The 11,933-nt window shown below is 44.5% G+C and overlaps 1 protein-coding gene across 5 annotated transcripts in view; it reads left to right on the top strand.

The window, feature by feature from the left end:
• Med24 (mediator complex subunit 24) overlaps nucleotides 1–11,933 on the top strand; it is a 37,538-nt gene that overhangs the window by 1,752 nt on the left and 23,853 nt on the right. For 4 of the 5 annotated variants that reach the window (XR_012438549.1, XM_074045662.1, XM_020176343.2 and 1 more), the window contains exons 1-3: nucleotides 7,371–7,426; nucleotides 7,781–7,969; nucleotides 8,057–8,139. Coding sequence is in view for 4 of the 5 variants with exons in the window: in XM_074045662.1 (XP_073901763.1) it covers nucleotides 7,840–7,969; nucleotides 8,057–8,139 (213 nt within the window). In the remaining variant the exon portion in view is untranslated. Of the gene's footprint in view, nucleotides 1–7,370; nucleotides 7,427–7,780; nucleotides 7,970–8,056; nucleotides 8,140–11,933 lie in introns of those variants that run through there. The other variant, XM_074045661.1, reaches the window with a different exon arrangement.

Below are 11,933 nucleotides of genomic sequence, written 5' to 3'. Positions count from 1 at the left end.
AGTTAGGCTACCCTTGATCATTTTAGTCTCATCGTCTGCGTCCTCAACTCCCATATAGCCACTTCTCTTACAGGGCGTGTGAAGGGTTTGCAATGCATGGGGGATGGGGTGTGTCTCTCTCTTGGTCCTTGGGACCACAGGGATGAGAAAGGCAGCTGAGATGTAACCCATGGAGTGCAGAGTGAAGTGATAGTGATGGAAGACATGCAATGGGTGAAGGAAGCTTGCAGTGTGCAGTGGTAGCTGCAGGGGGAATTGAGGCTGCAGTATGCAGAGTCAGCATGCAGTAAGTGAACCTGTGTTCAGTCCGCGCTCGCAGTAGACATGCAACAGCTGCAATGTGGGGCAGGAGGCTGCAGCCTACAGTCAGTACAGTATGTAGTGGGAGGTGCACTGAGGGCTGGCTGGCTGCCGGTTGATACCACCTCATCAGTGATCAGGTAGTGTTCATGCTCTACCCTGTATGGAAATAGTTCCTTGTGCCTAAGGAGCTGGGAGATAATTCCAGTGCATGAGGTATACAGAATTATTCTGCCCCTTGATCAGACAGAACTAGGAGGCAATGGAGAGTTCAGGGAAGGCTCATGAAATCTAGAGGAGAAGATGAAGGTTTTGTCTATCCTCCATGCTTTTTTTTTGAGATAGAGTCATGCTATGTAGCCCAGGCTACTTCAAACTCAAGGTCCTCCTGCCCCTGCCTACTGAGTGCTGAGTGCTGGGATTAAAATTGTGTGTTACCACACTCAGCCATGCTGTCTTTCTCCACCACATCTGTCTTTGATGCTAGGCCCTAAAGGGGGTGGGGGAGATGTTCTGAAACCCTAGACACTCCCTAAAAGTGAAATCCTAGAAAAAGAAGGTTCTCCCCGTCAACTTTCCCCTACTACCTGCCAGGGGTGGAGTAGAACACCTTGAGCTCAAAGACGAGGGTTCACCATTCCCATCTTTTCCTTACCTCTCCCTCTTCCTGGGTTCCCAATATGGGTTGGTGACAGACCTGGGCAAGGGCAAAGGGAAGGTCATGTTGTCTTCACAGCAGGCATCTCATCAGATGCCAGGATCTGGCCAGGGTCTGGGCTTATACCCTGTCCCTATGTTGTATCATCCCTCTTCCCACGTGCTCACCCTGACCTTTTTGCTGAAGGTTTGGGCTCTTCTAAGATTCAGTTCATCCCTAGCTCCTGTTTTCCTCCTTGCCATGAAACCCCCTTCCTAGGTTTTCTCCTCCTATCCCCCCACCACCTCTGCTTCAGGGCCTACCCTTCACTTATGCAGAAAACTGGAAGGCATGTGAATGAGATGGTTAGAGACCCTCCCAGGGGCACTGCCTGCCAGCCCCCTTCCCTCCAGCTTGGATTTTGGTTGCCAAGGAAGCAGCAGGCACAGTCTGTTCTCTGGGCTCCAGAGAGCAGCCAGGCCCAGGCCCCTCCTTCCTTCTTTTCCCTCCCTTCCTCCCAGTCTGTTGCTAGGTAGCACCCTAAGATTTCTTGAGGGTCATATCCCTAAGAACCAGGTATTTACCTCACCTCTGTTTTTTTCTTTTATTTTGGCTGTACTGGGGTTTGAACTCAGGGCCTTGTGCTTGCTAAGCAGGCACTCTACCATTTAAGCCATGTCCCCAGTCCTCTAGGAACCAGGGAATCCAGCTCTTTCTGAAGAGCCTTCCCCCAAAGCCTGGCAGTGAAGACCCCACACAGCATCCTCCACCTCTGCTAGAAAGCCTTGTACATCCCTAACAGTTTGGAGAAACAGGGGATCAGCCCTTCTGCCATGCAGTTTCTATTGCCAGTGCCTTAGTAATACCTCTCCCAATCTCATCTGTATTTAGTTGTTAATTTGTTGCTGACGGTCAAACCTAGAGCCTTGCACACACTAAGAATGCACTCTACCACTGAGCCACATCTCCAGCCCTCCATCTCATCTTGACCTCCTGGGCTTTGGGTGATGTCAGCAAGTGATGAGGTGTCCAGCAAACACTCTTTGGCTCTGTAGACACAGTCCCACTTATTGGAGGTGCTCTGGAAAGGGCAGAAGAAACTGAGGTACCACTAGCTAAGATAACCTAAAACCTAAATGTTTCTCTCCCTTAGTGATTTTCTAATTAAGAAGTGATGCAACAGGGCACCAATGGCTCACCTTGTAATCCAAGCAACTCAGTAGGCAGAGATCAGGAGGATCATGGTTCAAAGCCAGCCCAGGCAAATAGTTCATGAGACCCTATCTCAAAAACACCCATCATACACACAAAAGAAAGGGCTGGTGGAATAGCTCACGGTGAAGGCTCTGAGTTCAAGCCCCAGTACCACACACACACACACACACACACACACACACAAAAGTAGTGATGGAGCCTAGTGGAGTGGCTCAAGTGGTAGAGCACCTGTCAGGCAAGCATGAGCCCCCAAGTTCAAACCCTAGTACTACCCCCCCACCCCCCAAAAAAGTGATGGAAATGTAGAGAAGAAAGTTAGGAGGGCAGTATATGATCACTGGGGATCAAGTGGCTGGCAGAGATGAAAAACTGAGCAACTAGCAACCAATTACTCTGATAAGAGTGAAGTGGCCACTTAATTCTCTACTATAAGTCATCTTTGTTCTATCAGGTATCCTAGGTATGGATCATCAAAGAGGGAGCCAGGGAAGGGACCAGGCCTTCATTATAATTGGAAGGCAAGAAGTGGAAAATTAACTGACACATTCTTCAGACTGTCTTTCAGTGTTTCTCCTACCTTTATTCATTCATGTTTTTGAGTATTTAATATGTACCAGGCATTGAATCCTCCAAATGTTCCCACCTTCTGTTTTCCCATAGAGCCTGTTCATCCTGCCTTTGTTTTTTTTTTTGGTGGCACTGGGGTTTGAACTCAGGGATTTACACTTGCTAGGTCATCCTGCCTTTGCAGCAGGAGAAAGGAGAAGAGGGTGAGGGACATTCTTCTTTACTCTGAGTTTGGTGCTTACCATCCTTCAGCCTTCCCCTCTCCAACTAGAGGAGAGAATGGGACAGTTGGTGTGGAGGTCAAGGGTATAAAGTAGGATGACTCCCGGGCCTGGAGAAGGGATGGCACAAAGGAAATGGCAGGCTGGTCTGTCTTCCCTGCCACTGTTGGGCCTCAGGATCACAGAAACTCTCTTCCCCTCTTCATCTGTTGGAAAAGGAAGGCATTCTTCAGGGTGTTAGACAGGAAACTACTCTGAGGATTGGTTCCTGTTCTGCCTTGCAAGCTGGGCATGGTGGTGAATGCAAGATCTTGGCTGAGACAAGAGGATCTTGAGTTCAAGGCCACCCTGAGCTACGTAGGAAGACCCTATCTTAAAAAAATCAAAATCAATGAACAAAAATAAAACCTGCCAGGTGCCGGTGGCTCATGCCTGTAATCCTAGATACTCAGGAGGCAGAGATCAGGAGGATTGGGGTTTGAAGCCAGCCTGAGGCAAATAGTTCATGAGACCCTATCTCAAAAAAACCCTTCATAAAAAAGGGCTGGTGGAATGGCTCCAAGTGTAGGCCCTGAGTTCAAACACATGTACTGCAAAAAAAAAAAGAAAAAAAATACTACCTTTCATTCTCCTGAAGCAGTATTGGAAGACAGAGACAGGGTGGTGGGCATCCAGGTCCTGTCCCAGGAGTGTACCCAACCCATGGGCCTCTTTACTAGTATTTCCCCTCCCAGGTAAATAGAAAGCAGGGATTTTGATTAGGGGACTAGAATGAGGAGGAAACTGGTTTGAACTCACTCTGTATGCTCTTTTCCCATCCATCTGCTGCTCATAGTGGGGAGACCCAGGCAAGCTTCCAGAAGAAAATATTCCTCTTAGGGAAGGGGAATGACTCAGTTACCCTCTGGAGAGAAGGGAAGCTGAAATGCTGTATGCTTACCAATGATTTCAGTGTTTCTGGGTTTTTGGGTCTGAACTCCTGACACTTTTCCTTATATATTCTTTACTAGCCTAGATAGAGAATGTGTTCCCCTTCCCCTTGGGTATCCTAAACCCTGTTTTGGTTTTTTTCTCCTCTCTCTCTCTTTTGGCAGATTGGGGTTTGAACTCAGGGGTAGGCAGGTGTTCTACCACTTGAGCCACTAGTCCTTTTTGGTGTTGGGTATTTTTTGAGATAGGGTTTCACTTTTTTTGGTCCAGACTGGCTTCAAACTGTGTTCCTCCTGATCTCTGCCTCCCAAGTAGCTAGGATTACAAGGTGTGAACCACTGGTGCCTGGTTCTAAACCCAAGCCTTTTTTTTTTTTTTTTGCCAGTTCTCCAGATGTTTCCATGTTACTCTGCCCAGTTGGCTTCCACCTGTCCCTCTTTTCCAGCTAGACCCCATTCCCCAGTGAGACCAGCCAACAAAAATTAATGGGATAAAGGAGAAGATGGTAGGAGACATTCTTTTTTACCATCAGAGTTTGGGGCTTACCATCCTGGAGCCTTTCCTCTCCAGTTAGAGGAGAGAATGGGACAGTTGATGTGAAGGTCAAGGGTATAAAGTACAATGACTATCAAAATGAAGATGTTACTGAGCATGGTGGTTCACATCTGTAATCCCAGCACTTGAGAAGTTGAGGCAGGAGGATCAAGACCAGGCTGGGCTACATAGTGAGACCCTGTCTTAAACAAAACAAAAGATGTTGGAGCTGCATTCTAGGAAACAGAGGTGGAAGTCCAGCTTCTAGACAACAGCCAAGGACAGTGGAGTAAGTAGGAAGATGCTCTGAGAGGGGCCGGGGGCATTTCCTTATATGCCCAAAGGGGACCTCAGCATCTCTTCTCACATCCTCTGGAGGATTATCATGGAATCTTATCCATGCAATGGGCAAGCCAGAGAACTTAACCAAGAAGTCATTGTGGTGTGGAGGGAGGAGGTAGTATTGGGAGAGGACGTGTCTCTGATATTTACAGACTAGAGAGGCAGGAAGGTCAAAGTAGAGAAATTAATGATGGCCATTGCCCAGAGCTAAGGGAGTACTTGTGAAAAGGAGTCCAGTCCTAGGGGAAACCCTGCCATTCCTTGAGAAAGGACTGTTGGGAGGTGGCAGGGAAGGCAGATGGCTTGATCATAGAAACTCACTCTCCATCACTATAGAAGAGGCACCCCCTAGAAATCTGCCAGACTTCCTGCCAGAGGAAATGGTTTGAGTACAGCGCAGCACCATCCTCAGGGCTCAACTGTTCCCCCCTTTCATGTGGGCTGGACCCAACACCCACTAACTAGGAGAGGAGTAAGCAGTCACAAAAGTGACAGCTTCTCTTTAAGAGGGGCAGTTTGGGCTATGAAGGATGGGACAAGAGCTGCAGGACCCAGGTACAGCTTGAGGTGGGGGGTCTTAGGCTGCTGTGATAGGAAAGAAATAGGAGGTGGGGAGCAAGCAAAGGTAGAGTGAGGGACTTGGGAGAGGAAGGAAAACCAGCTAACGGAGAGACAACAGGGCAACAGGGCTGTGGCAGTGTCAAGTGTAAGTCTGCGTGGTTTGGGAGCCTGGAGGTTAAGTATGAAGAATTCCTGCTTTGGAAACTTTGGTTGTAAATATTTGACTGCTATTCTGTATAAATACTATTCCCCAGGGGTATCACTTGAGCAGGCCCGAAGGAAACAGAATGGAGGGGGCTGTGAATATGGTGAGGAAGGCCATGGGCAGTACCAACCTTAGAAGGATGTGATCTGTATCTCTTCCAGCCGCACTTTCCCCTTCAGACAGGAATCCTTGACTCTCTGTTTAAACCATGCTTCATGTACCTAGAATCATGTTATTTTATTCCCAAATGGCCACCAGGCCACTTCTGTAGCCCACATGGGTTGCTTTCCCAGATTCATCCTGATTTTCATTTAAAAGGGCATGGTTGCGCAAGGCTGTAGTTTCACCACTTGGTAGGCTGAAGTTTGAGGCCAGCTGGGCGATATAATGAGACCCTGTTCAACACTCCCCCACCACAAAACTTTTTGTGGTTTAGGGATAGTTGTGGGTGATATAGATGGAGCTTGAATTAATGGATCAAGATATCAGGCTCCTTGTGATATAGAGTTAGGAGTAAAAAGAGAGGCAAGCAGGACTCTGGCTGGGGGGGTCTCCATGTTTACTCTTGTCCTCTGTAAATGTTGGGGAATGCACGTTCATACAACAGGGTATGCATGAGGGCTCTGCATAGGGAGACTCAGATGTTGAAGCCACAGGTGGGTAATAGCATTTGGTGTTGGGCTACCCACTGGAGGGAAATAAGGACAATGCCAAAAGCCATGGACATAATAATCTACAATATGGCTCTTAGGGACAAAAGAGATTTTAAGAAATCTCTTATTATTTATTTATTTTTTTGGTACTGGGGATTGACCTCAAGGCTTTGTGCTTGCTAGGCAAGTGCTCTACCACTTGAGCTAGGCTGACAGCATAAAAAGAGTTTTTCAAAAAGAATAAAGTGTGAAAATGTTTTAAATTTATAGGGAAAATTTGGAAGATGATAGAGGGTCCCCACATACTACATGCTCATTTCCCTCTTTTATTAACATCTTAACATTAGTATGGTACATTCACAACCATTAAGAAAGCAATATTTTTTATCAGCTTAAGTCCATATTTTACATAAATTTCCATAGTGTTTTTTTGTTAGTTTGTTTTCTTTGTGTGTGTGTGTGTGTGTGTGTGTATTTTTGTGTGGTACTGGGGTTTGAACTCAAGACCTCACATTTGCTAGGCAGGTACCTTACCATTTGAGTCACATCTCCAGCCTCAGATTTCCTTAGTTTTTAATCTAATATTTTCCTTCTGTTCCAGAATCTCACACACAATACCACCTTACATTTAGTCATCATGTCTCCCTGGACTCTCCTGCAGAGTTTCTTAGACTTACAACCTTGCTTTGATACCTTAACCTCAATTTCCTATTTAATTCCCCTTGCATGCAACCAGTATGCAGGGTTAGGAGACTCTGGGCCAACAGTCAGAGTTGGGGATGAAGTGGTGATATGTGTGCATCCAATAGGCCACAGTATCACTCCTGGAATACAAGTATGGAAATGAGAAGAACTCTGGGGGCACCAGGGGATTTGGAGACAAAAAAGACAGGGAAAGAACATATTGCTGAATGCCACACCCTACTAACTAGAGGATAACCAAAGGGTGTGGGAGTATGATTGAAGGCTGGGTTGACAGTGACGTCATTGGGCGATGCCTGGTTGCTTCTCTAGACCCTGAGTTTCTGTGATGCCTCAGTTCCTTGGATGTTGTCTCTTAAAGAATAGAAACAATGAGGGCCCACTAGATCTATTCCTTAACTTCCTCCTAAAGAACTACAATTCCCAGAACACACTGTGGCGGGACCTGTCTCTTTCCGCATTCCTATTGGTACATGTCTGCTAGACCCAGCCAATAGAAAGTGAGCTCCTTGATACACGCTAAAATGGCGCTGCCTAAGAACTAGAGCTCGATTATCCGGTAGGTTTAAATTTGGGGAGGTGGTGAATGAAAGGAAAGAATTGTAACTTCAGGTATGGGGAAAGTGGAGAAGGTGGGGCAGTACTGGATAAGGAACGCAGCCAGAACAAACGGCGTAATTGGGCAAATGGAACTGGCTTAACTCCTGCCCTCTTTGTATTAGCCTGTTGGACACCCTCCTAGTGTCGCGGTTCAAGGAGGGAATGGTACAGGAGGAAAGAGCCTAACAGAATCTCTACCTGCTCCCTCCGTCCTTTTTTTTTTGTTTAGTTTTTCTGAATTGCTTAAATCTTCCCAAATCTCCAATCTGCCTTCCCAGTTCTTTTCCTAAGAGCCTCATCTCCTCTTCTCTAGCTCCATAGCTCCCACCTTAAAGCTGGCGGCCAGTGGCCTCGCCGCCTCAGAGTGAAATCATGAAGGTGGTGAACCTGAAGCAAGCCATTTTGCAAGCTTGGAAGGAGCGATGGAGTGACTACCAATGGGCAATCAATATGAAGAAATTCTTCCCCAAAGGAGCCACCTGGGACATTCTCAACCTGGCAGGTCTCAAGTGAAATGGGAAGGAAGGATGGGAGGGATAAAACCAGAGAGTTGTAAACACTCAGCCTTGTTCTGTTGTTCCCCTTGCAGAAGCATTGCTGGAGCAGGCCATGATTGGACCTTCCCCCAATCCTCTCATCCTGTCTTACCTGAAGTATGCCATTAGTTCCCAGGTAAACTGCAAGTCTCCTCCCCGCCCAAGGAGTGAGGGTTTTAGAGGTAAAACACTTGGAGTGCAGTTGTTAACACTTTCTAGGTGAATTTGCTTGAACAGATCAGTTCTCTGAGCTTCAGGGTTTTTTTTGTAAAAATAATGCTTCATTTATTGTGATGACTATTACTTGCTCTATTAAAAATATGACTATGCTCTATCCGTAAGTATTTACAAATATTTGCATGTGTCAGACAGTGCTTTCTGGACATAGCTGTGAATTAGACCTGATTTCATTACACAAGGAGTGTAGTGGGTAATGCGGAAGGGAAGTAATTAGTGATGGGGTAGATTTGTAATAATAATTAGGACAGAGTGTGGTTACTATGGGAGGATACATAGGATAGACACCTAATCCATTCTGAGCAATCAGGGAAGGCTTTCTAGAGGAAGTGATGTTTAAACCAAGACCTGAATGTTAAATAGGAGTTAGCCAGGCAGATTGATGAGAGGGTACAAAGCAGAGAGAAAAGTATATGCAAGGGGTAGGAGGCTGAAATCATGAAGTGTTTAAGTACTGAAAATAAGGAGTGAGGGTGTAGCTCAGTGGTGGTAGGGTGTTTGCCTCGCATGCAAGAAGCTGTGGATTCAAAATCCAGCACCACAAAAAAACCTGAAGATAATTTGGTTTGGCTAGAGAGCAGTTTTCAAGACCCCCTTGTACTCTTTTTTTTTTTTTTTTCTTTCTTTTTTGATGGATATTGGGCTTTTTTTTTTTTTAACCACTTGAGCCATGCCCCCAGCCCTCCCACTGCACTGTTAAAAATTACTGAGGTTCATACTGAGCTTTTGTTTATGCACATCATACCCATCCATATTTGTTGTCACAGAAATTAAAACTGAGTAATTTAAGGAATATTTATGAATTAATTTAAAAGTAACAAATAACCCATTGTATGTTAACACAGGTAATAATGTAGGGAAAATAACAACATTTGACAAAAAATGTTAGTGAGGGAAATGGCATTGTACTTTTTTGCAAATCTTCATGTCTTGCTTAACAAAAGACAGCTGAGTTCACACAGCTGTTTCTGCAGTTCTGCTTGCTGTAATAGACTGTTTTGCTTGAAGTATATGAAAATCTGGCCTCACACATTAGCTGTTTAATTTGAAAAGGGAGAAATATTTTAATAAGCTCTTCAGATAACTGGATATTCTTTGATACTGTACTAAAGCTTGACAGATAATGTGACATCCTATCAATGGATGCTTTATACTCGGTTACCTGAAAACCCATTGATTTTGCCATGCACCAGTGTTCATGCCTGTAATCCTAGCAACTCAGGAGGCAGAGATCAAGAGGATTGTGGTTGTAAGCCAGCCTGGACAAATAGTTCGTGAGACCTTATCTTGAAAACACCCATCACAAAAAAGGGCCGGTGGAGTGGCTCAAGGTGTAGGTCCTGAGATCAAGCCCCAGCACCGCAAAAAAAAAAAAAAAAAAAAAAAAAGACTCATTGGTTTTAATTTTTTTTTACCTTGTCATTCTGGGGATCAAACCTAGAGCCTTGCATGTGTCGCCACTGAGATATACACTAGTCCTTCCTTGCACTTTTCCCCATGCATGATTTTTGTAACATCATGAAATAGTCATTTGGAAAATGGCTATCAATGAGTTATGCAAATATTCCAGTTGACATATTTAACTATATTACACATCATGGAACTTTTGGCATATTCCTACACAACTGTGAAAAAATGAGAGTGAAAAGGTAACTAACACTTTAAGTATATTTTAAAAGTAACTTGGACCTCCCAGTCCCCCTAAAAAGGTCTTGGGGACTCCCCAATGGTCCTTGAACCACACCTAGAGATCTGCTAAGCTATTATTTCAAGGAGAAGAGTGGTTTAGAGAGAGAAACAGAGGTTGGGTAATAAGGGACCTTGGGTTCTGTAAGGAACTTGGATTTCATCTTAGGGTGAGTAGTATAGTAGACCCTTGGTATCCATGGGTATATGGCTCCAGGGAGGCCACAGCTAAGGGAAACCGCCAATGCTCAGGATGCATGGAATTCAGTATTGCTCTGCAGATGCCTCATTTGTTTTCCTCGTAATACTGCCCAACTTCCGCTGAAGTCACTGCCACCTTTCAACAAAGCTAAAACTTTTCTTTATCACTTAAATTAAGCACATTACATGCCCTTTTTGGCTTTGGAGGATTACCATAATTTACCTTGCTTTTCGGTAGGCATATTTTCACAAAATTAAGGACAGGGAAACACTCAGCAGATCACATGATTTAAACACACTGATGCTAATGCGGGAATGACTAAGAGCTTTGCAGCATAACTGAGCTGCATAATGTGTGCGTGAGAATTTAAAAGTTTTGTTTTTGAGGCTGGGCACAGTAGCTCAAGTCTGTAATTGTAGCTACTTGAAAGGCGGAAATCAGGAGGATTAAAGTTTGAGGCCAGTCCAGACAAAAAGTTCTCAAGATCCACATCTCAATCACTAAAAGTTGGGCATGGAGGCAAATGCTGTCTTCCCAGCTTTGCAGGGAACATAGCATGAATAGGAGCTTGGTCCAGGCCAGCCTGGGCATAAATGCGAGTAACCCAAGCAGGCTGGCAGAGTGACTAGTGGTAAGAGCACCTGCCTGGCAAAACCCCAGTACTGCTAAAAAAAACCAAAAAACCAAAACCAAACAAAGCAAGAGGTTTGGCTTAAGTTGTACAGCGCCTTTTTTTGCAAGCATGAAACTGAGTTGAAACCCCAGTCCCACAAGAAAAAAAAAAAAAAACCCGCTGGGGGCATGACTCAAGTTGTGGAGCACCTGCCTAACAAGTGTGAGGCTCTGAGTTCAAATCCCAATACTGACAAAAAAATTTTTTTTGAAAATATTTTGATTTTTTTTTGGGTGGGACTGGAATTTGAACTCAGGGCTTCACACTTGCAGATACTCTACTGCTTGAGTCACGCCTCCAGTCCATTTTTGCTCTGCTTACTTTGGAGATGGGGTCTTATGAACTATTTGCCCCAGCTGTGTACGTTCAGCACAGGATTTAGAACATTTCAGCTGAGCTGCTCATGGCTGTGTATGACTTTGTTCTTTGCTTCCTGTATGTTTGTTTCCTGTAATACACATGTTGACTTTAAAAAAAGAAAAAGAAAAAGGTTGTTTTAAAAACCAAAAAATTTTTTAAAAAATGTGAATACTGTTCCTCAGTTGATGCATAATTCTTGTACTTCCTTTTTCCTGTTGGCATTATGTCTGCTTTCCAAGTTAGCACATACTGATTTACCTTATTTTTTTAAACTGCTGTATAATATTCCATGTGTACTATAATTTATTTCTAGCCTTTTGTCATAATCAGTGCTTCACTTAACACTCTTATATACACTTATCTACATCTCTGGGAATATTTCTCTAGGACAGGTATTTAGAAATGGAGTTTCTGGCTTGAAGCATCTTTACTCATTAAACTGTAGTACAGTGCCCACTAAAAAGGACTGCATCAATTTATACCTCTGTAGTGTTTTTGTTTTTGTCTTTCGGCAGTGCTGGGGATCAAACTTTGCATGTGCGAGGCAAGCACTCTACCACTGAGCTATGCCCTCAGCCCTCCACTTTTTCTCCCCTACATGGCTTTCGTCTTGCTTAAACACTACCCTGAATCCAAGAATCTAAATATATTCTCTAATTTCTGCCAACAAAAATTAGACTTTTTTTTTTGAGATAGGGTCTCTCTGTGTTCAGGCCTAGAACTCACAATCCTTCTGCTTTAACCTCCTGACTGCTGGGATTACAAGCATGTT

The sequence above is a fragment of the Castor canadensis genome, chromosome 11, assembly GCF_047511655.1.
Source record: "Castor canadensis chromosome 11, mCasCan1.hap1v2, whole genome shotgun sequence".
NCBI lineage: Eukaryota > Metazoa > Chordata > Mammalia > Rodentia > Castoridae > Castor > Castor canadensis.
The sequence above is the reverse complement of the archived record's forward strand: the minus strand, read 5'-3'. Positions and strand labels throughout refer to the sequence as shown.